The sequence below is a fragment of the Lutra lutra genome, chromosome 2 (assembly GCF_902655055.1).
Source record: "Lutra lutra chromosome 2, mLutLut1.2, whole genome shotgun sequence".
Taxonomy (NCBI): domain Eukaryota; kingdom Metazoa; phylum Chordata; class Mammalia; order Carnivora; family Mustelidae; genus Lutra; species Lutra lutra.
In genome coordinates, this window is record NC_062279.1 from 197,551,653 (window position 1) to 197,573,314 (window position 21,662).

Consider the following 21,662-nt stretch of genomic DNA (forward strand, 5'->3'; position numbering starts at 1 on the left):
TTTATCAAATTGTTCTTTATATTGTTGTCATCTAAAAGTGTATCTGTAAGGCTCTGATATCATGTTAAAGCTTCTCTTCAGTGTGGATGCCTGCAATAAAACTTATTCTAAAAATTATAAGTATGTGATAGTTTAGAAAGCTGCATTAAATAGGTTTAGGCAAACTTCTGACATTTTCCCTGTTATGAGTCCAAATATCTAAATATCTAGTAATATCCAAGGAATTTACTGAATTTATCTCTTCTGAGCATATGTTAGTGTCTTCAAGTCAGAATTGGCTACTGTATTTGGTAGTTTTTTTTCTCTGTTGTGAATCAAGTAAAGAAACAGCTGATAGGAGACCTTGTTTTCCTTGACTAGTAAAACCAAAACAGGAAAATAAATTACTGTAGTCATGAAAATGGAAATGTTTAGAATATTAAAAGAAGCTTATTTCAAGAAAGCTGTAAAATACTAGTCCTGATTTTGTAACTCTTTTAGAGAGGGACTGAAAATGACAAGGCAGAAAATTACCAACAAACCTAGGGTTTCTGAATCCCTAAGTACTTTTCCAAGTATTATCACAGATACTCTATTTATAAACACATAGAAAAAACATACTGTCTTTTTTTACTTAAGAATTTTTTTAACATTTTTTTTTTTAAGATTTTATTTATTTATTTGACAGAGAGATCACAAGCAGGCAGAGAGGCAGGCAGAGAGAGAGGAGGAAGCAGGCTCCCCGCTGAGCAGAGAACCCGACGTGGGGCTCGATCCCAGGACTCTGAGATCATGACCTGAGCCGAAGGCAGCGGCCTAACCCACTGAGCCACCCAGGCACCCCTTTTTTAACATTTTTTAATTATTGCAAGTATAATTACTTAATAATCTCTGAATCATTTGAGCTTGTCTCTTGCTACAACATGGGATTATATATATCTTTTTATTTTACCCTCAAACTTATAGTTTAGGAAAATGACTAATTGCAGAAGAACTAGTACCAGATAATTTAATAGTACCATGTACACTAGAAATGTTTCTTGACACTGTTAACATTGATAGGTAATCCTACCAGATCTATAAAAATTCAATGAAAATATTAATGTGGATTATGAACAGGAAAAAAATTGCTTTTTCTGCTATCTACCATGAAACATACTTTTAAAAAAGTTTCATATATTTCCTTCAAGGGCTCTTTTCTGAATGACCTGAGAATTATTGATTGCTTTCCTTCGCCATGCCTGAGGATACTGACAATTGTTCTGATTAGAGATGTGAAAAATACTACACATACAGGAAAGTACATAAAACATAAACGTACAACTTAATGACTTACTATAAAGCAAATACCCATAGAAGTTTGTAATAAGCCAGTAGCTCTCTGCTTTTCCCTTCTTAGGGATAGTTCTACCCTGCTCCCCTAAAAGTGAACATTGCTTTATATTTTTTGGCAATAGATTCCTTATTTTTTTTTGAAAATAGTTTTTCATGAGTAAAAATAAATTTTTAAACAATACAGTTGAAAACGGAATAGTATGTATTTTTTTAATGACTGTCTTCTTTAACTTTGTGTTTTTAAGGCTCATCCTTGTTAAGTGTGGCTCTAGTTTATTCATCTTTATGGCTGTAGGATAGTCCATTGTATGACTATACCAATTTATGTATTCATTCTACTGCTGATGGCCATTTGGTTACTGCCGCTATTTTGGCTATTATGAATAGTCCTACTTATGTGCACCCATTTCTAACATACTCACTTTGGAGTAGAATTGCTAGATCATAAGATATGTATGTGAGATATTTTATTGGATAATTCCAATTTCCCCTTATTGTTTAAAGCAGTTTATATTATGCCATCCTTATCAGTTTTTGAATTTGTTAGACTTTTAATTTTTAATACATTGGTGTATTGTTGTGGTATATTATAATGGCTGTATTTTTTATTTTTCTTATTTCTAATAAGATGGAACCCCTCTAGACAAACCATAAGTGACTCTTAATGTCACAAAACAAACTGAGGGTTGCTGGGGGGAGGGGAGTCGGGAGAGTGAGGTGGGGTTATGGACATTGGGGAGGGTATGTGCTATGGTGAGTGCTGTGAAGTGTGTAAATCTGGCGATTCACAGACCTGTACCCCTGGGGATAAAAATACATTATATGTTTATAAAAAAATAAAAAATAAAAAATAAAAATGAAGAAATAAAAAAGATGGAACCCCTCTTATTGCATTCATTGGCCATTCAGGTTTTTTCTGATGTAACTAATTTCAATCTTCTATCCATTTTCTTTTATTGAGTTATTTGTTTTACTTATCAATTTACAGTCATTTCTTATACATTTTAGGTCTGAGGTAATTTTTAGTTATGTGTATTGCAAATATCTTCCCTCTGTCATTTTCCCTTTTTATTCTTTAATTGTGTCTTTTGAATAGCAAAATGTTCTTAATTAAATATGATAAAATTTAACACATTTTCTTTAAGTCTTTTTTTGTTGTGATACTAAAATAATTTTTTTCATCTTAAGATATCAGGATATTTCTCAAGGTCATCAAGCTATTTCCTTATTTTCTAAAAACTACATTCCCCATTCTTTCTTCCAGTCATCCAAAATGGCTTTTGCCCCCTACTTCCCTGAAAGTGTAAATGCTATCAAATTGATATACCCAGTTTCAGTCCCTTCTCTGAGCCACAGATATGTATTTGTAGTTGTTTGTCTGACCTGATTGTTTGTGTAGTTCATATGTTAATATATTTCCGGAAGAAACTCATTTTTTCTAAAAAAAATATTTTATTTATTTATTTATTTGAGACACAGAGAGAGTGCCCTTGTGTGTGTAAGGGAAGTGGGGAGGACAGAGAGGGAAGGAGAGGGATAAACAGTTTCCACATTCAGTGCAGAGTCCTAAAGGGGGGCTCCACCTGGGGCTTGACCCAGGGCTTAATTTCACAACCCTGACATCATGACCTGAGCCAAAGTCAAGAGTCGGATGCTTAACCAACTGAACCTAGGGTGCCTCAGAAAGAAACTTTTGATTTCCCATCCTCCAACTGTGTTCTCCCCTCAAACTTTCTTTTCAATTGTTCAGGCTTAAAATTTGAGTCATTCTTGATCACTCCGTTTCCCTCAGCCCCTAAATCTAGTCTAAAGATAATTTCTGCTGTTTCTTTCTACACATATTTCCTGAATTTCAAGTATTTTTCATCGTCTTCACTATTTGCTCCTCAATCCAAGTAAATTCCATCGTTTCCCTGGATTATTGCAAGTCTTCTGACTTGTCTCCCTTCTTTAACTTTTGTCCTATTCTAGATGATTTGTTTCATGGTTGTACACCAGGTTAAACAAACACTGTCCCAATGCTCTGCAATTCCTCTTTCTCTCAAAGATTTTATGCTCCCTCAGAACTATTTCCTTAATTGTGGCTAGAGTCTTAGCCTAGAGTGGACAATGGAAATGGTCTGATTTTAAGCCTGACTCATGGCAGAAACCCTCCAGAGCATTTCTGGCGGCGATCATCCAGCATCTGCTTAAGTATTTCTCTTGATAAGGGAACCTCTTCCTTCAAAAGAAAACTGATTCTTTCAGAAATTAATCACTAGATGTATGCTGGGAAATGACCTGTTTCCCCCATAGGAAATTAATCAAACTGACTGATTAGAAATGAGAAGGACAGTGTTTTGGGATTTGGATTATATAGACATATGAAAAAAATAAAGAAAAAAAAAAACATTTGGATCTGTTTGAACTGTTGAATATTTACCAAACTGGAAAATAGCAACTGAATCATGTAAATTAGAGCCTGTGGCAGATTTAGGTAAATAATCTGAGAAGTTCCTTGCTCCATTCTCATATAAACTATAGAGTAATTATTATCATGGCAAATCAGTGCTCTGGTAGAGTCACTTTTGATATAAAAAAATATTTCTCCTGAATCTTCTAGGACCTCCACCCTTCTTTTGTTATCCTGTAATAAATATCCTACCCTTTATCAATGCATCCATCGAGTTATATTGTATGTTTATCGATACCTCCATTCTCTGGGTATCCTACGTGTAGATACTATGTCTTATTTATCTTAATGTTATTAGTGTCTAGTAGAGAGCCTAGAACATAGCAGGGCTCAGTAAAGTTGTTAAATGAATGATTTATCTCTGTAATTAAAACCTCCAAACAGTGCAATAAACAACCAGTTGTTTGCTCTAAACTTCCTTGGATAATTGTCTTTTCATTAGCTCTGCTTACTATTTTAAACCCAAGAGGATTCAGTTTAAACATCAAATATTCACTTTGCTTTTTTTTTGTTTTTTCTTTTACTGGTTAGTCAGTGTTTTCTATATTCTGAACAGGGTTTTCCGTGGTATTAATAATTTTTTCTGGCACTGAATTAGGGTGCTAGAAAATTTTTGCCAGAGCTTTCAGAATGATTTTTTTAAAAAAAATTTTTTAAAGAGATTTTATTTATTTATTTGACACAAAGAGAGAGAGATCACAAGGAGGCAGAGAGGCAGGCAGAGCGGGGGGGTGGGGAAGCAGGCTCTCAGCTGAGCAGAGAGCCCGATGCGGGGCTCAATCCCAGGACCCTGAGATCATGACCTGAGCCGAAGGCAGAGGCTTTAACCCACTGAGCCACCCAGGCGCCCCGATTTTTTTTTTTTTTTAAGAACTGAAAGGATTTATGAATTACCACTCTTCCCCAAAATACACAAAATTGCTTTCATGGAGTTACTTAGCTCTCAGGAAATGGAACCCATCAGTACATTAAAAATAAAGAAAAAAAAAGAAGCTCTTAAATAGGTGTTCTGGTATTCATAAATTCTTCATAAAAATAAACATTTGTTAAATATTTTATTTTTGATCAATTGAATTTGTTCTATTTTTGCTAAATAAGTACTCTATATAGCTTTCAACATATAGGAATAAAAAATATGATTATGTGAGGGCATACACACGCACACACACACATACACTCTCACACTCACACACACACATCCATACACAAAACACACTCCCCTTGAGGCTTACTCTAAATTACCAGTTTAATGTTGTCACAGTAAAGCCAGGGAGTGTCAAGCTGGATGCTTGCCTCAGTTACAGAGCTTGATTATAAGGCAGCAGAAAGTGCCAAGCCTTTAGAGCTACTTAGCAATTCTCTTGTTGGAGATCCAATGAAATAAATTGGATCATCCTTCATAATCATAATTTCCCTAAATACTTAGGTAAGGAAATAGTTTTAAAAGAGTTTGACAACACAAAGAAAAAAAATGGATAGGCTAAACATCTAACAATTTGTTAGGTCAAGCCAAATGAAAGAAAAACCATGTAAGTGACATTCATGTAGGAAATTATAGAGAAATCGTCCCTGTAAATGCGTGCTCAATAGAGATTTTGTAGTAAAATGTCAGTGCAAGCAACTGAAAAAAAACGTTTATTTGAAAGAAGGTGTACTAACAATTTGTACATTTCATCAAGTTGGTTAAATTTTCAACTTCTTTTCCTCAAAAGTACATCACTTCATTATAGTTCTGTTCACAATTTTCATGAGGAAATACAAGAAGTTTGCATCACAACGCACGTTGAGTTCTGATACCCAGGTGTTGTGTTAGCTTTCAGAAGGGAGTAGTCCTGACACATGCGTAACCCAGCTTTAGTTAATGCGAGGATCCCATAAAAATTCAGTTACATTCATTATTCAGACTGCATAAATTGCTGTGCCATTGAATTTTAATGGATTTTATTTACGTTCTTTGGTGATGTGTGTGTAGGGGAGAGAAAAGGAGAAATAGGAAGAGAGGGAAAAGTTCCTTTTCTAAGATAATTCTATTAAAATTATACCATTTAACCTTTCTCTTCGCAAAACAACTCTTCCCATATGACAAAATTCATTACTTGTATTTAGCTATTGAGGATCCTTAAATTCTCAAAAATGACGCCCCCTGGGTGATCTTTAGTTCTTACGATTACTCCTATTTAGTTGATATTTAGTTGTTCAATAGGAGTATTTATGACTCGTATTGAGTTGTTCAAAAGCACTGTGTAGTTGTAAGTTAGCTGAGAAGGTTGTGTAGGTGTATTTCATCAGTTTATGGAGGAAATACATTCTCTCATAGAGATTAAGGAGATTTTTAATACAAGCCATCATAAAGTTATAATTCATTGGGTCTCAGTTGAGGAGTGACTGCTTTACCTTTAATCTTAAATGTCTGATATTCATCAGTTCTATGGGAGTGTGTTTTTATAGGATAATTAAGATGGCTGTAGGATTGTACAATGACTTCACATATTTAATTCTCAGACTAATACCACCTATAAAGTATTGCATAGCCAGAAATTTCAAATAAATACTATTTTTCTTGCCTTGTGCTATTCTTTCTGTCTTGAATGTTACTCTGCCACTTCTTCCTTCGTGAATTTCTATACTTTGCCCAATTTCAGTGAGACTTTTTAGAGAAGACTCCTCTGACCCTGCGGATTTGTCCAGATTCCTCTGAAGCCCACTCTCAGGGTACCTGTTTTTCTCATTACTGTCTCTTATCACAACTGCAGTAAAACTGTTCCCTCTGTAACTAGCTTACTTACGTGTTTCCCCTGCCCCACAGCCCTGATACAATGCATTATTCATACAGCTTTCTTGAGAAAACATAGGATCTGTGTAATAAAGAACAGATAGTGTTTGTGAAACCATATTATGGAACAGGATATTAAAACAGGGCACTTTTAGTCTCTTTTCCTCCTGAAAAGGAAAGTTTTGGAATTTTAGATATACACCGGCACACACACTTTGCCACAGAGATGCATTCATTGCACTAGACCCCAGTTTTTTCAGTTATCCAGTCACGATAGGCTGTCACTCGGGTATACACTCCTGGCTTATCTGGCAGACCGCATTGATCCCCCCAGCTTACTATCCCCACGAGGAACCAAAGCCGCCGTGAGTCCTCTTGAACGAGTGGGCCACCAGAGTCACCCTGAAGGAAACACAATGATGAAGTGTTAGGCAACCCTAAAGTATTAAGGAGTTTATTTCTATTATTTCCACTTAAAGGAAAAAAGCCCATGGGTAGTTAATGGTATTTTGAAAATTGATGAGCTGTTCCTCTCAATTTACATATAGCTTGCAGTCATTAAAAAAATGTTTAGTTTTGGGAAAGAGCCCACAGATTGGGATCTTTGAAAAACTGTGGAAGAGCTCCTTATCTACTTTTTCAAGAATGTGAGCACTAAATATAAAAGCCAGTAATATTTGAGGAAAGAATAAACCTGATTTTTCTGCATACAATTTGCTCCAGAAAACAGCAGCAGTTTCCTCAAGAAAGATTAATTTTTCTTGAATTTCCAGAAATGTAATTCCTGATAGTAAGTAGTTGCTGCTTTTACTAAATGGGGTTTCAGACATTAGATTAAAATCTACTGAAGGACATAACCACACTAATTTTTTAAATAATTTAATTAAAAATCTTAGTATTAAAACTGTGTTCTAATTACTTAAAGATTTCATAATTATTTGCATTTTTATGTTTGGTTGAAAATGATAGGCAGATCTAAATAGTTTTCCCCCCTCATTTGTGCTGTTTTACAGTTATGGACACTGTTGTGACTCAAATAACTAAGCTTTTTGTGTACGTTTTCTATCTTTAAGGTGCTGATATTCAGGTGTTTTTATATTTTAAAATCAATTATTGTCTATGACTCTTAGATGAGTGATTAATTAATTAATTTTTAAAAAAGATTTTATTTATTTATTTGACAGACAGAGATCACAAGTAGGCAGAGAGGCAGACAGACAGAGAGAGAGGGGGAAGCAGGCTCCCTGCAGAGCACAGAGCCCGATGTGGGGCTCCATCCCAGGACACTGGGACCATGACCTGAGCCGAAGGCAGAGGCTTTAACCCACTGAGCCACCCAGGTGCCCCGAGTGATTAACTTACTTAAACCTTTAGAGTGACTGAGAGTTTGAGATTGAAATGATATATTTTTCAGAGATTGAAGTTATTAACATCAGTGGTCATGGTCTAGATTAACAACAGTAAAAATAGCTGAGATGGCTGAGATTTCTTTGTTGTTTAGCGCATGCGACGTACTCCTCTTATCCCCAATTTATGGATAAAAGATTAGTTATAAAGGTTAAGGACATTATATGTTAATAAGAAAATAAATAAAAATAAATAAAATTTAAAAAGGTTAAGGAGCTCAAATGCAGTTCTGTCTTGTTCTTGAGCTTTGCTGGTTAAACAGTCTGGAATTCCCTTTCTCAAAATTAGTGTTGGATCACCTTCATAAGAGAGTTTCAATTAGAAAATCTAGATAACAAATTTTTAGAGGATCAGGGCTGTGTATTATAATTATGTTACCTCTATGCCTAGCCCGGTGTCACAGGCTAGTAAGTACTTATAAACTTAGATAATGATGTGATAACATTGTCACGAACTTACCCGGCATGCATCCACTCCACCTTGAGGTAGACCCGCACATAGCATTCCAGGCGAGACGGCTCCATTATAACTAATTGGTGCATTACATACATCATTACTTATTATTCTGACCCGTGCTTGCCGTAGATCTGAAACCGTGTTCCCTGTGAAGTATAAAAGCAAACAAAAACCAAAATTGATAAATTAATAACTCTATGGAAATAGGGGAAGGAATAAATGTATCCCAAACACTATTTCTTATTCAGCGAAGGAGACTATTGAAGATGTAAGTAGATTCCTGCAGTAGAGTAGAATAACCCCTGTACACAGATCAATTTTATTTTCTTGCTTTATCTTTGTGATGCAGTGCCCCTTAGACCTTGAAAGCAAAACAAATCTGCTATTGACTAGTAGTAGTCAAGTAATTCACTGACTGACTTTGAATTGAAAAAATAACATATTGAAGAACCTTTCTCGCAATTGAAAGAAACCAGTCTGGTTTCAAGGCTAAAGCACTAATTTATGGTATGTTGATGTTCCTTCAAAGTGGCACTGCCATTTTTGTGATTGGTACACATTTTACCTATTTTACCACATTACTTTGAGCCATAAAAACACAATGAGATATTTTCTAGGACAATTAAGCCTTCATATTATTCCTTGGAGATACAATCTACAACATGAGCTGAAGCATGTGGAAATTGTTAATGCTATCCTTCCATTGGCTGATATTCTCATTTTCACCATGTCCCTATTTGTTCCTTCATGTTGCCCTCATTTTTATGCCTATTTTCTTTATTCAATAAACAAGAGTGAGCAATGCTTATGTATATATGGAGTTTCTTGCTCTAGAGGCAAGATTCATTTCATCTCAGAACACCTTAATGGTTGTTAATACCCTTAGAGAATACCTATCCAAAGCTTCTTTTCAATTAAAAAAATTTTTTTCCTTATGGGGAGACATTTGAGATCTACAGAGTCTCTGGATCATTGAAGAACTCATGTTTCCTCATCACTTTGGTTTACATATCCTTATTACTATGTTTGAGAATTCCCCATAGTTCACAGGGACATTGTTTTGCTTTGCTGAGGAAACCCAGTAATAACTAGAGCTTGGACTCTTCCAATATAAGGTTGTTCCTTCCATAGAACATGTCCTTCAGGTGTTCCCTAATCTAAAAAAAATTACCTAACAGCAAGTGCCAGGGGATTTTGTTATTGTTGTTGTTGTTTTTTAATTTTCCTGAGACACTTACCACCAAATTCTGAAGATCCCCATCCTGTCACATAAGCAGAAGAACCAGGTGGAATATTCTGGGTAGCCTCTGGGAGACACACCCTATGGATATCTTTGGTAAAATTGATGCCTCCATCAAGTTGCATAGCTGCAATATCATTTTCATGAGTTGCAGGGTTATAATTGTTATGGATTAAAATAGTCCTTACTCTTCTTCTCTGTTTAGGAAATGTTATCGAAACACCAAAGGTGGCAGTCCATACACGAGGATTAGATTGGCTAAAAAAAAAAAAAAAAGAAAAAAGAAAATATACTTTGAAAGGGAATTTGTGAGTGTTTTTAATATTTGAATTTTGTGTTTGTCCTTCTTGTCACCAGCTAGCAACTATGTGACCAGTATCTCTTTGGTGTATATTTCTGGATTACATAGCTAGTAATGATTGATGATTTATCTAAAGGATATGTAAATTGGGGGTTGAATAACTTGGTGTTGCTCCTAAGGTTGAATAAAAATAAAATGTAACCACATAACAATGTAAGAGTTTTGTGGAATTTAGATAGAGATGATACAGAAATAAAAATATATATGCCCAGGAAATAATTTTATAAGGTACAGTAACTTATGTAAGAAGAATGCTAGTTAAAAATACTAATGAGAAAAGTAGTTTACAGTAAGCAAATTACACACATTTTTCATATTGAACTTCTTTTGCTCAGGTTCTTTACAGAGAAGATTCTTTTTTAAAAAATTTTTATTTATTATTTATTTATTTATTTATTTAAAAAATTAACATATAATGTATTATTTGCCCCTGGGATATAGGTCTGTAAATCATCAGGCTTACACATTTCACAGCATTCACCATAGCACATAGCCTCCCCAATGTCCATAACCCAACAATCCTCTCCCTTCCCCCCTCCCCCCAGAAATCCTCAGTTTGTTTTGTGAGATTAAACAGTCTCTTTTTTTTTTTTTTTAAGATTTTATTTATTTATTTGACAGACAGAGATCACAAGTAGGTAGAGAGGCAGGCAGAGAGAGAGAGAGGAGGAAGCAGGCTCCCTGCTGAGCAGAGAGCCCGACGCGGGGCTCGATCCCAGGACTCTTGAGATCATGACCTGAGCCGAAGGCAGCGGCTTAACCCACTGAGCCACCCAGGCGCCCCGAGATTAAACAGTCTCTTATGGTTTGTCTCCCTCCTGATCCCATCTTGTTTCATTTTTTCCCTCCCTATCCCCTACAACCCTCCACCCTGCCTCTCAAATTCCTCATATCAGAGAGATCATATGATAATTGTTTTTCTACAGAGAAGATTCTAAAGATATTCTTCATCTCTTTCTTCCCTCCCTTTTTTTTCATCCAGCATGTGAATAAGAGCATGATTTTGGAAAAAGTTATATTTAGATTTAAATCTTGGCCATGCCATACATTAACAGTGTTATTTAGGGCAATTTGTTTCATATCTCTAATTCTTAGTTTATTTTTGCATAAAATGTGATTGTTGATATGCTCTTGCTCAGTTTGTAAGTACTGAGACAAGTGTGTCAAGCACAGTGTTTGGTGCACAAAGTAAGCATTCAATGAAGATACCTATTATTTTCATTAGAGTCATTATTAAGTGTCTACTTTGTATGAGAAACAGTATGAGTGTCTGGGATTAAACATATAAATAACTATGCTATAGCAATCAGACAAAAGAAGACAAAAGGCATCTGAATCAGCAAGGAAGAAGCACAACTTTCATTATTTGCAGATGACATTATACCATATCTAGAAAACCTCAAAGACTCCACCAAAAAAACTGCTAGAACTGATAGATGAATTCAGTAAAGTTGCAGGCTACAAAATTAACATGCAGAAATCTGTTGTATTTCCATACAACAGTAATGAATCAGCAGAAAGAGAAATTAGGGAATCAATCCCATTTATAATTGCACCAAAAACAGGAAGATACCTAGGAATAAACCTAACCAAAGAGGTGAAAGACCTGTACTCTGAATACTATAAAATACTGATGAAAGAAATTGAAGAGGACAATGCAAAGACATTCCATGCTCATGGATTGGAAGAGCAAATATTGTTAAAATGTCTATATACCTGCCTCACGTTGAGGTCTTTTATCCATTTCAAGTTTATCTTTGTGTATGGTGTAATACAATGGTCAAGTTTCATTCTTCTATATATAATTGTCCAATTTCCCCAGCACCATTTACTGAAGAGACTGTCTTTTTTCTACTGTATATCTTTTCCTGCTTTGTCAAAGATTAGTTGACCATAGGGTTGTGGGTCCATATCTGGGCTCTCTATTCTGTTCCACTGGTCTATGTTCCTGTTTTTGTACCAGTACCATGCTATGATGTCTTGGTGATCACAGCTTTGTAGTAAAGCTTGAAATAAGGTCACATGATGCTTCCAGTTTTGTTTTCCCTTTTCAACATTTCCTTAGCAATTTGGGGTCTCTTCTGGTTCCATACAAATTTTAGGATTGTTTGTTTCAGCATCTTGAAAAATGCCGGTGGAATTTTGATCAAGATGGCATTGAAAGTATAGATTGTTCTAGGCAGTATAGAAATTTTAACAATGTTTATTTTTCTGATCCAGGAGCATGGAATGCTTTCCATCCTTTTGTGTCTTCAATTTCTTTCTTGAGTACAGATCATTTACCTCTTTGGTTAGGTTTATTCCTAAGTATTTTATGTTTCTTGGTGTTATAGTAAATGGAATCAATTCTCTAATTTCCCTTTCCATATTTTCATTGTTAGTGTATAAGAAAGCAACTGATTTCTGTCTCCAAAAGCAAAGGAAACAAAAGTGAAAATAATCTCTTGGGACTTCATCAAGATCAAAAGCTTCTGCACAGCAAAGGAAACAGTCAGCAAAACAAAGAGGCAACCCATGGAATGGGAGAAGATATTTGCAAATGGCACTACAGACAAAGGGCTGATATCCAGGATCTATAAAGAACTTCTCAAACTCAACACCCAAGAAACAGATAATCAAGTCAAAAAATGGGCAGAACATGAAAAGACACTTCTCCAAAGAAGGCATACAAATGACCAACAGACACATGAAAAAATGTTCATCACCATTAGCCATCAGGGAGAGTCAAATAAAAAACACATTGAGATACCACGTTACACCAGTTAGAATGGCCAAAATTAACAAGACAGTAAACAACAAGTATTGGAGAGGATGTGGAGAAAGGGGAACCCTCATACACTGTTGGTGGGAATGCAAATTGGTGCAGCCACTTTGGGAAACAGTGTGGAGATTCCTTAAGAAATTAAAAATGGAGCTTCCCTATGACCCTGCAATTGCACTACTGGATATTTACCCCAAAGATACTGATGTAGTGAAAAGAAGGGACATTTGTACCCCAGTGTTCATAGCAACAATGGCCATAGTCACCAAGCTGTGGAAAGAGCCAAGATGCTCTTCAGCAGATGAATGGATAAAGAAGATATGGTCCATATATAGAATGGAGTATTGTGCCTCCATCAGAAAGGATGACTACCCAAATTTTGTATCAACATGGATGGGACTGGAGGAGATTATGCTGAGTGAAATATGTCAAGCAAAGAAAGTCAATTATCATATGGATTCACTTACTTGTGGAACATAAGGAATAGCATGGAGGACATTAGGAGAAGGAAGGGAAAACTGAAGAGGGAAAAATCAGAGGGGGAGATGAGTCATGAGAGACTGTGGACTCTGAGAAATAAACTGAGGGTTTTAGAGGGGAAGAGGGTGGAGGGATGCGTGAGCCTGGTGGTGGGTATTAAGGAGGGCATGTATTGCATGGAGCCCTGGGTGTGGTACATAAACAATGAATCTTGGAACACTGAAATTAAATTAAAAAATAAAAAAGAAAAGCTGGAGTGATCACAATTCTGGACTTCAAGTTATATTACAAAGCTGTAGTAATCGAAATAGTATGGTACTGGCACAAAAATAGACGAAGAGATCAATAAAACAGAACAGAAAACCTAGAAATGAGCCCAGAATTATGTGGTCAATTAAACTTTGACAAAGCAGGAAAGAAGATGTTCCAAGCATTAAAAATCATGAATTCCTTTGGTAATCATTGACAATATTTATAACAATGGCTTTCATTATAGCGATATTCTTTACTTAGCTTTGGTGTTTGAGTCTGTCTAGGGCTTTGAATCCAGTACGTTCTTAATTAACGCAAGTATTTGCATTCCTGGTTCCCACACCCAAAGGTGATTAAAATCAATTAGTGCCATTTTTCTTTGGCTTTTCAAGGGGGGAATAAACATTGAATCTTGAGCTCCAGCCAGATTGTATTACTCTCTATCCCTAGATTCTGCCTACTTTTTCAGGTTAAAGAGCATTTGCTCAATTTGCTTCTTCTCTGTTAAATGTTACTATCCCTTCCTCCATTTTTTCCCATTGGAATTCTGAAAAATCTTCACTATTTGTAAGAAGTTCTTTGCAGATTTGAGGGTACTACTGCAGAATATAGTGCCTGTTACAAAACTGTTAAGAGAGAGTAAAGTTTATCAATGTTCCTAAACCTGAAAAAGTAGGTAGATTTCGGGGGTAGAGAATAACTTAACCTGGCTGGAGCTCAAGGTTCATGCTTTGAGAAATAAGTCTGGGTTGATTGGGGAGGAGGGCTTTAGGTATGTGGTAAATTGGATTTTAGACTGTGGATATTCAGTGAGTCTGAGAGGTAAATAGATATGGTCAGAGGCACATTTGATTTAGATCATCTTCACTTTTCTGAGTGAACGTTTAGAGTTTAGTTCCCAGCAACTGTAGGGGTCTAGGATGCTCCAATAATAAGGCGTGTCTGTACCTAACAGATTTGAGTCATCTGAGTCTAAAGTCCTTCTATTCTGAGTAAGTTTATGTATCCTACTCTCCACTGGCAGATTATTACCCTCATGTTAGCAATAGCCTTCAGTTACATCAATGAAGAATTTTTTGTAAGTTGTTTAAATTCATTTTATTTATGCTGCTCACTATTCTTGACCATTATTTTTGTGCATATTTATCTCTAACATTAGAATGTAGGCTCCTTTAAAGTACAGGCAATGTTTATCTAGCTGCTATGATAACACTGTGCTCATAGCAGATATTCAATAATTGTTTTGAAAGAATTAGTTAATAGCATAGGACAGTCTTGGATCAGCCATCAGTCTGTTGATCAGCTTACATGATATAATGTGAAAATTTCCTATAGCAATTCATTTTGCTAACATTTAACATATGTTTAGATTGATGTATTTGACCCTCTCAAAAACACTAAAACATAGATAATAGTAGGTTCCTAATTTGGGGGGGGAAGAGGCTTATAAAGGTTCAATAATTTTCTCAAGCTTTCATAGCTAGGATTTAAATTAAACATTCTGACATATAAATCATTGTTCTTTACCATGATGGCATACTATTACCCGAAACAGAAAAATAGGATTAAATTAGCAAGGTGAAGGAGAAAAAAAAATATTTTTGTTATGATGGATAGGAAGAAAAGACTCATAATTTTTTTTTGTATCCAATTATTTTTAGCACAATCCAATATGTTCCATCCTTGGGGTTTGGGTGGCATTCTTCTGTATATGTCTCTCCTAGTTGTTCCCAAATGGGTAGGTAAGCTGCGGCCTCACCTTCTGAAGCAGTGAGCTGCTGTCAGGATCCACATGCTGCTGATCAGGATGCCGCCACAGTGGTGAACATTATTCACCTGTAGACTGACTTGCCATGGCCAGTCTCCTTCCTCAGCCTGAGTGCCTCCTGTGATCCTCTCCTCAGACAAAGTTATTAGGTCTGGACGGGCCCCACAGCCTAATGAGAAAAGAACATGAATGGGCTGGGAAGGTCGTGATTCATTTACATCTGGGAGGTGCTGCTAGAATCTCTCCATCTTTTACAACTTTTCTGTTTCATGTGCTCTTCCCCAGAACATGTTAACCTTTCCAAAAGCATGATCAGTATGTTATTTTTTAGAGTACTTATGTGACTCCTGTTGACTATAGACTGCATTTTAGAGAATATTTCTGAACTTGAGATGGAGGCTTCGAATTCTGGAGAGCCTTCAGAGTTCTCTGGAGTTTCTCATGAATGGAAGTTAAGATGGGTTAGTGCTGGATGTAAGACCTTGGGCCAAAAGTTCATTAGGAAATTTTCATCTTCTCTTTAGCTTTGCTATTCAAAAGTGTGGTCTGTGGACCTGCAATATGGGCATACCCTGGAAGTTTATAAGTTTCTAAGTTTATTAGAAATGTTGAGACTGTGTGAAAATAACCTAAGGGTCTATCAGTGGATGAGTGGGTCAAAGGAATGTCTGTCTGTCTGTCTGTCTTTCTCTTTCTCTCTCTATATATATTTACACACACACACACACACAGGGATATTATTCAGCCTTAAAAAAGAAGGAAACCCTGTTGTTTGCAACAACATGGATGAACTGGAATGTATCTGTTAAGTAAAATAAGCCAGAAAAATTCTGCATGGTACCACTTATATGCTGTAGAATCTTAAAAAAATAGTCAAATTCCTAGAAAGAAAGAGTAGAAAGTAGTTGCTAGGAGATGGAGGGTGGAGGAAATGGGGAGAATTTGGTAAAAGTGTAAAAAAATTCAGCTATAAGGTAAATAGGGTCTGAGGATCTAGTGTGTAACAGGGTGTCTACAGTTGATAACACTATTGTATAATTGAAATTTGCAAGAGTATAGAATTTAAAAGTTGTTATAAAAAAGGGGGCAGCTAAATATGTGAGGTGATGAATATATTAACTAGATGGAATCTTTTTGTTATATATATATACATACACATATATATATAACAAATAATAATTTGTGTACTTTAAATATCTTACAATTTTATCAATTTCCCCTCAAGGCTGAAAAAAAATTGACTCTAAGGCACACGCCAGGGAACAAATGAGAAGCTGCATTCCCCCCCTTCCCAACGTTATTGTGGAACAATTGACAAATATAGTTCTGTATTTTTAAAATGTATAGTGTGTGAGTTGATATACATATACATTGTTGATTACCAAGGTCAAGACAACCAACACCTCCTTCACCTCACATAGTTAACTCTTGTGTGCATGTGGTGAGAATAAGATATACTGTCAGCAACTTTCAAGCATACAATACTGTCTTATTAATCATAGTCACCATGCTGTGTGTTAGAGCCTCAGAACTTTTTTTTTTAAAGATTTTATTTATTTGTCAGAGAGAGAGGGAGAGAGAGCAAGCACAGGCAGACAGAATGGCAGGCAGAGGCAGAGGGAGAAGCAGGCTTCCTGCTGAGCAAGGAGCCCAATGCGGGACTTGATCCCAGGACGCTGGGATCATGACCTGAGCCGAAGGCAGCTGCTTAACCAACTGAGCTACCCAGGCGTCCCAGAGCCTCAGAACTTAATAGAAGCTACATTCTAATGAGTGATTCCTGCGTACACTGAAGTTGGGGGAAAACTGTTCTTATCAAGAAATCACCATAGTGGTGACCCAGCTCATCATGAAAGTTCCAGTCCACCTCCATAACTCACTCTATATTACCAAATGCACCCTCAAAAAAGAGTTACTGCAGGTCCACAGAGTATACTTGAGGGTAACTGAGGTTTCTAAATATCTAGGTGAGATTTAAACATCTTAAGAGAGAAAGCCTATGAACACTCCAATGGCTGAAACTGAAATGATTATTCAGGTCCTCTCAATTCCCCTTTCCATGATTTACTTCCTTTTTTTTTTTAGTCTATTATTGAGAAATTAGAAGTAAACCACCACCAATAAGTTCTATTGCTCTAAAGTAGTGACACTGTTTAATAGAACATCCATCCAAAGGCATTTTTTCCTAACAGACTTTCCAGATAGAGGAGGGCCAGACTTTCATTTAGAATATACATAGAACAGAAATTCCTCTGTTGCATCCTTCAACCAAATTCCTTAGTAAATTACTTTGGCATATTTTCATTAAAAAGAAGTATAATTAAATATATAATGAAGTTGAGAAACACCCATAAAGGTAGCATTACCTTGTAACATCACTTAAGGATTTGAGATAGGCCAGCTATAGAGGTGCACTGAACTAATTTCTAACTACATTTCCTCACCAGAGAAGGAAACAGCTGTTTTCTAGGGATTATATTTCTACTGTCCTAGCCTGAGAGTGTACAGAATGCCATTGGAAAGTCATGACTCTTCCTTTAGATTAGAGACATAAAACTGACAACACTTTTATAATTTTTTAATTCTACTTTTTGGTTAACTTAAATCAATAACAAAGCAGGCTATTCTGGTGGTCAGGAGAAGCCATATTAATGGTGTCCCCAAACAGAATTTATAAGTCTACAGAAGTGCCACCATAGACTGGGGGTAGGAAAAGCTTCCCAAAGCTGTTAAGAACATTTTCCTGAGGTCAGACTTGACACAGAATGTCACTGTTGCCACCTCCTTCTTCTAAAAGGAGGGGAAAACCTAAACAACGCTCCATGGGCCAGTGGAATCAGCAGTCTTTTCTCAACAGTAGCCCACATGAGTGAATTATTAAGAATAAAGATAACACCTTAGAAGCTACCTTGGCAAAGAGTGCAAATACTTGACCATTTGCTATTTGTATTTTGATAAATAGTTTTTATAAGATAATTTTGAAACTTACCTTCAGTGAAAATATTTACTGTATCCTGGTCAGTAAGTGCTGGTATTAAAGAAAAAATAGAGAGTAAGATCAATAAGATCAATAAGGGTGTTTATTATTTAATCTTAATTTCTTAAATGTAGTTCTCAGACAACCACCATCAGAATCAATCAGGGATCTGATAAAATACAGATTTCTAGGCTTCATCTTAGACCTGCTGAAAGTCTCTGAGTCGTAAGTCCCAGAAATCTCTGTGTTTACAGCCTTCCCCTAATTTATTGTTATTTATATCAAAGTTTGTGCTTTAATTTTTCATCAAACACTAATAGATACTTAAAAGCTATTTAAAAGTTATCCCTGCTCTCACGTCACCCAGTTTAGTTGGGAAAACAGAAACATAAGCAAGTCGTTGAAATTGATGTGATAAGTAGCATAAGAGAAGTTAGATTTTCATTTACTTGAATATATATGTAGGTATATATAGATATATCTGTATTATACTACTGATACTATTCTTAGTATGGCAGATATAACACTGAAAAAAACACAGGAGGTCTGCCCTCACATAATTTACAGCTAGAAATAATCAAGGAACTGTTCAAATCAATTCAAGTGAAAGTGGAGAGTAGAATGGTGAGGGTGATCACGCTACCTGAGTCACTGAGTTATCATGGTGAGAAAAATATTTGAGCTGTATTTTGAAGACCTAAAAGGAACTTTCTGGGCAGACAAGCATTAAAAAGTTATTCCAGGTGAAAGTGTAGTGGGTTCAAGTGCACGGAGATGGATGATGTTTGTGGAGTAATCGCATCAGTAGGGCTGGTAGTGCAAGTGCGTCACAAAGGGAGATGGTGTGAGTGCCTGGACAGAAAATATGGTGATAGCAGAGAGTGAAGGTCTGTCTGTTGTAATTTAAGGTCTGCTTACAGAACCATCTTCTCTGCCCATCCTATAGCCATCTCAAACTCAGTGTGACCAAATTTACTCCAGATTTGCTACTTACATTATGTTTCCTCCTTTAGGAAATGGTCCCACTTCTACCAGTGGCTCAGAAATCTGAGTGTCTCTAATTCCTCCCTTCCTGTCATTTTCACATCTTATTGGTTTTCAGATTTTGTACCCTTTACCCTCTAACAATCTTTTGCATTAGGCCCATCCTCCTGATCCCTTTGGCTACCCCTTTTGTTGGTGCTGTCATCATTTGACATCTATACTATTTACAATAACCTTCAATCTGGATTCCCTGCCTCCACCTTTGTGCTTTTCAAGATGTCTATTTCCACTTTACCAGGGTGTGGTTTTTTTTTTCTACAAATATATGTCAGATTATATCTGTTTGCTTGTTTCATTTGTGGGAAGTCATGGGAAGCTTTTAAGTAATATTGAAATTATGTTTTAAAACATTTCCTTGATTTATGTAGACAGTAGTTTGGAAGAGGCCAAGAAAGTATTACAAAGAATAATGTGGAGGCTAGTGCAGTAGTTCAAGTCAGGAGTGATGTTGGCTTGGACCAGAGTGGTAGCAATGGAAAAAATGGAAATAGATTCAAGAAAGGCAGAGGTACAGATATTTTCAGAGAGGAGTTAGGAATGTTGCTAAACCTTCTAATTTCCTCCTTCATTCTACAAGTATTAGATACCTTCCAATTGCACCCTGTGTTCTGGGTGAGGTGGAGTGTTAATTAAATGGTTCTCTGACCTTGAACAGCTATTTGCCACTTCTATAACATACCTACAGGTTGAACATCTGACAACAACATCTCTCATAAGGAGTGTTGAGAGGGAAAATTAATAAATGAATTTTAGCTAGTGAAATTTACTATATGAATGCTGAATGATTCTTTAAACATTAGAATGTTTTATATTAGAGAACTATGCATTTTGTCTACCTTTATAGTATATTGTTTTCCTAAAGTTTAATTCCAAGGAAAGAAAATCAATCTCATTAAATTATGAATTATAACTGGTTAAGTTGATATATTGGGATAAAATGGTAAAAAAAAAAATAATGGTACTTGCATGTTATCTCAGTCGAAGGGTTTATTTCCAAGTTTCCAGAGTTATTCAGAATTTGGTGTAAAACAGACTCAATTCTGCTTTTCATTGATGCTCCATTGTTATTTCTAGTGAATTTAAATTTCATGACAACATCTGCTATCACACCATTACCCTCCTGCCTGAAAGCCATAAATATATTAAAAATAAATATAATTTTATGCTATTCTTTTTATATTCTCTTATTGATTAAACATTAAAAAATTCACTTGGAGAATTTAGCTTTAGAACAGATTGATTTAACAGTGTTTTCATACTTAATGATATATAACAATGTTATTCCACAAATATTTGATTTCAAAGCATGGTATACTATATCCACCATTCAGTATAGCTGGCTTTGAAGTCAGAACTCCAAAGTTTGAATATCAGCTGTGCCATTTACTGTTCGACTTTAGTAAGTTACTTCTTAATCTTTCTCTAAGTCTCCTCACATTAAAATTGATTGTTATGAAGTTTATGTGAATTAACACATGCAAGAGTTTTGGGAAGAGTACATACCATACAGTATTAGCTATTATTATAATATAATAGAATTATAATACTTATAAGTATTAGCTATTATTAGACTTCACAAAAATCTTCAAAAAGGAAACTCCCTTATCTCATTAAACAAACCTATAAAGAGAAAAGTTTCCAAATTTATGTGACTTAAAGACTTGGGTTAATTTTCTAGTACCCAAATGCATTAATGTGGCTACAAAGTCAAATGTTAAAACTTTATCTCTATATCAGTTAGCTACACATATTCTCCACAATGAAGCTTAATAAGTTGACTAAATGCTACAATGATCAAAAATCAATGTAATGTCCACTTCCTTATGTGTGAATTACCATGTTAATCATTGCCCTACCTAACATTGGCCATATTCTTTTCTGAAACGTGAAATAGACAAATTTGTCTTTCATATTCATTCTAGGCCTCTTCATCTCCTCTCAATTATCAGTTCTGCTGTAATATTCATTCCAGATATTAATTTAATATTTACTTAGCAAATGTTAAATAACCACCTTCTTGTGCTAGGCACTGTTCTTAGTTTCAGAAATTAACAGTGATCAAGATTCACACTTGCCATTCTCATGGATTTTGCAGTTTAGATAGAGGAGCAGACACTGAAGAAATAATTATTACTTTCATTTCTAGCAACATGAAGTCTAAATAATTAAAAAATTCTCCATATAAAATAACCAGAAATACTTGATAAAATAGAATAAATTTCATTTGAAATGCAAAACTACGCTAACATTAAAGTAAGGGAAATCTTGGAAGACCAAAAATGAATAACATGAATATTATGTAGTAAGTACTAGAATATCCAACAGACTTGAGTTGTAGCATTTACATGGATACAAGAGAGGAGGCTTTGGGCTAGTG

At 35.6% G+C, this 21,662-nt stretch overlaps 1 protein-coding gene across 1 annotated transcript in view; it reads right to left on the reverse strand.

The window, feature by feature from the left end:
* Positions 1-5,436: 5,436 nt before the first annotated feature.
* The window catches only part of TMPRSS11D (transmembrane serine protease 11D), a 48,936-nt gene continuing 32,710 nt past the window's right edge, over positions 5,437-21,662 (reverse strand). Inside the window, exons 5-10 of the mRNA XM_047719968.1 lie at positions 20,252-20,409; positions 18,254-18,292; positions 15,256-15,433; positions 9,641-9,900; positions 8,406-8,548; positions 5,437-6,941 (exon numbers count right to left, since the gene is read on the reverse strand). Of these exons, the coding sequence (XP_047575924.1) occupies positions 6,780-6,941; positions 8,406-8,548; positions 9,641-9,900; positions 15,256-15,433; positions 18,254-18,292; positions 20,252-20,409 (940 nt within the window). The 3' untranslated portion in view covers positions 5,437-6,779. The remainder of the gene's footprint in view (positions 6,942-8,405; positions 8,549-9,640; positions 9,901-15,255; positions 15,434-18,253; positions 18,293-20,251; positions 20,410-21,662) is intronic.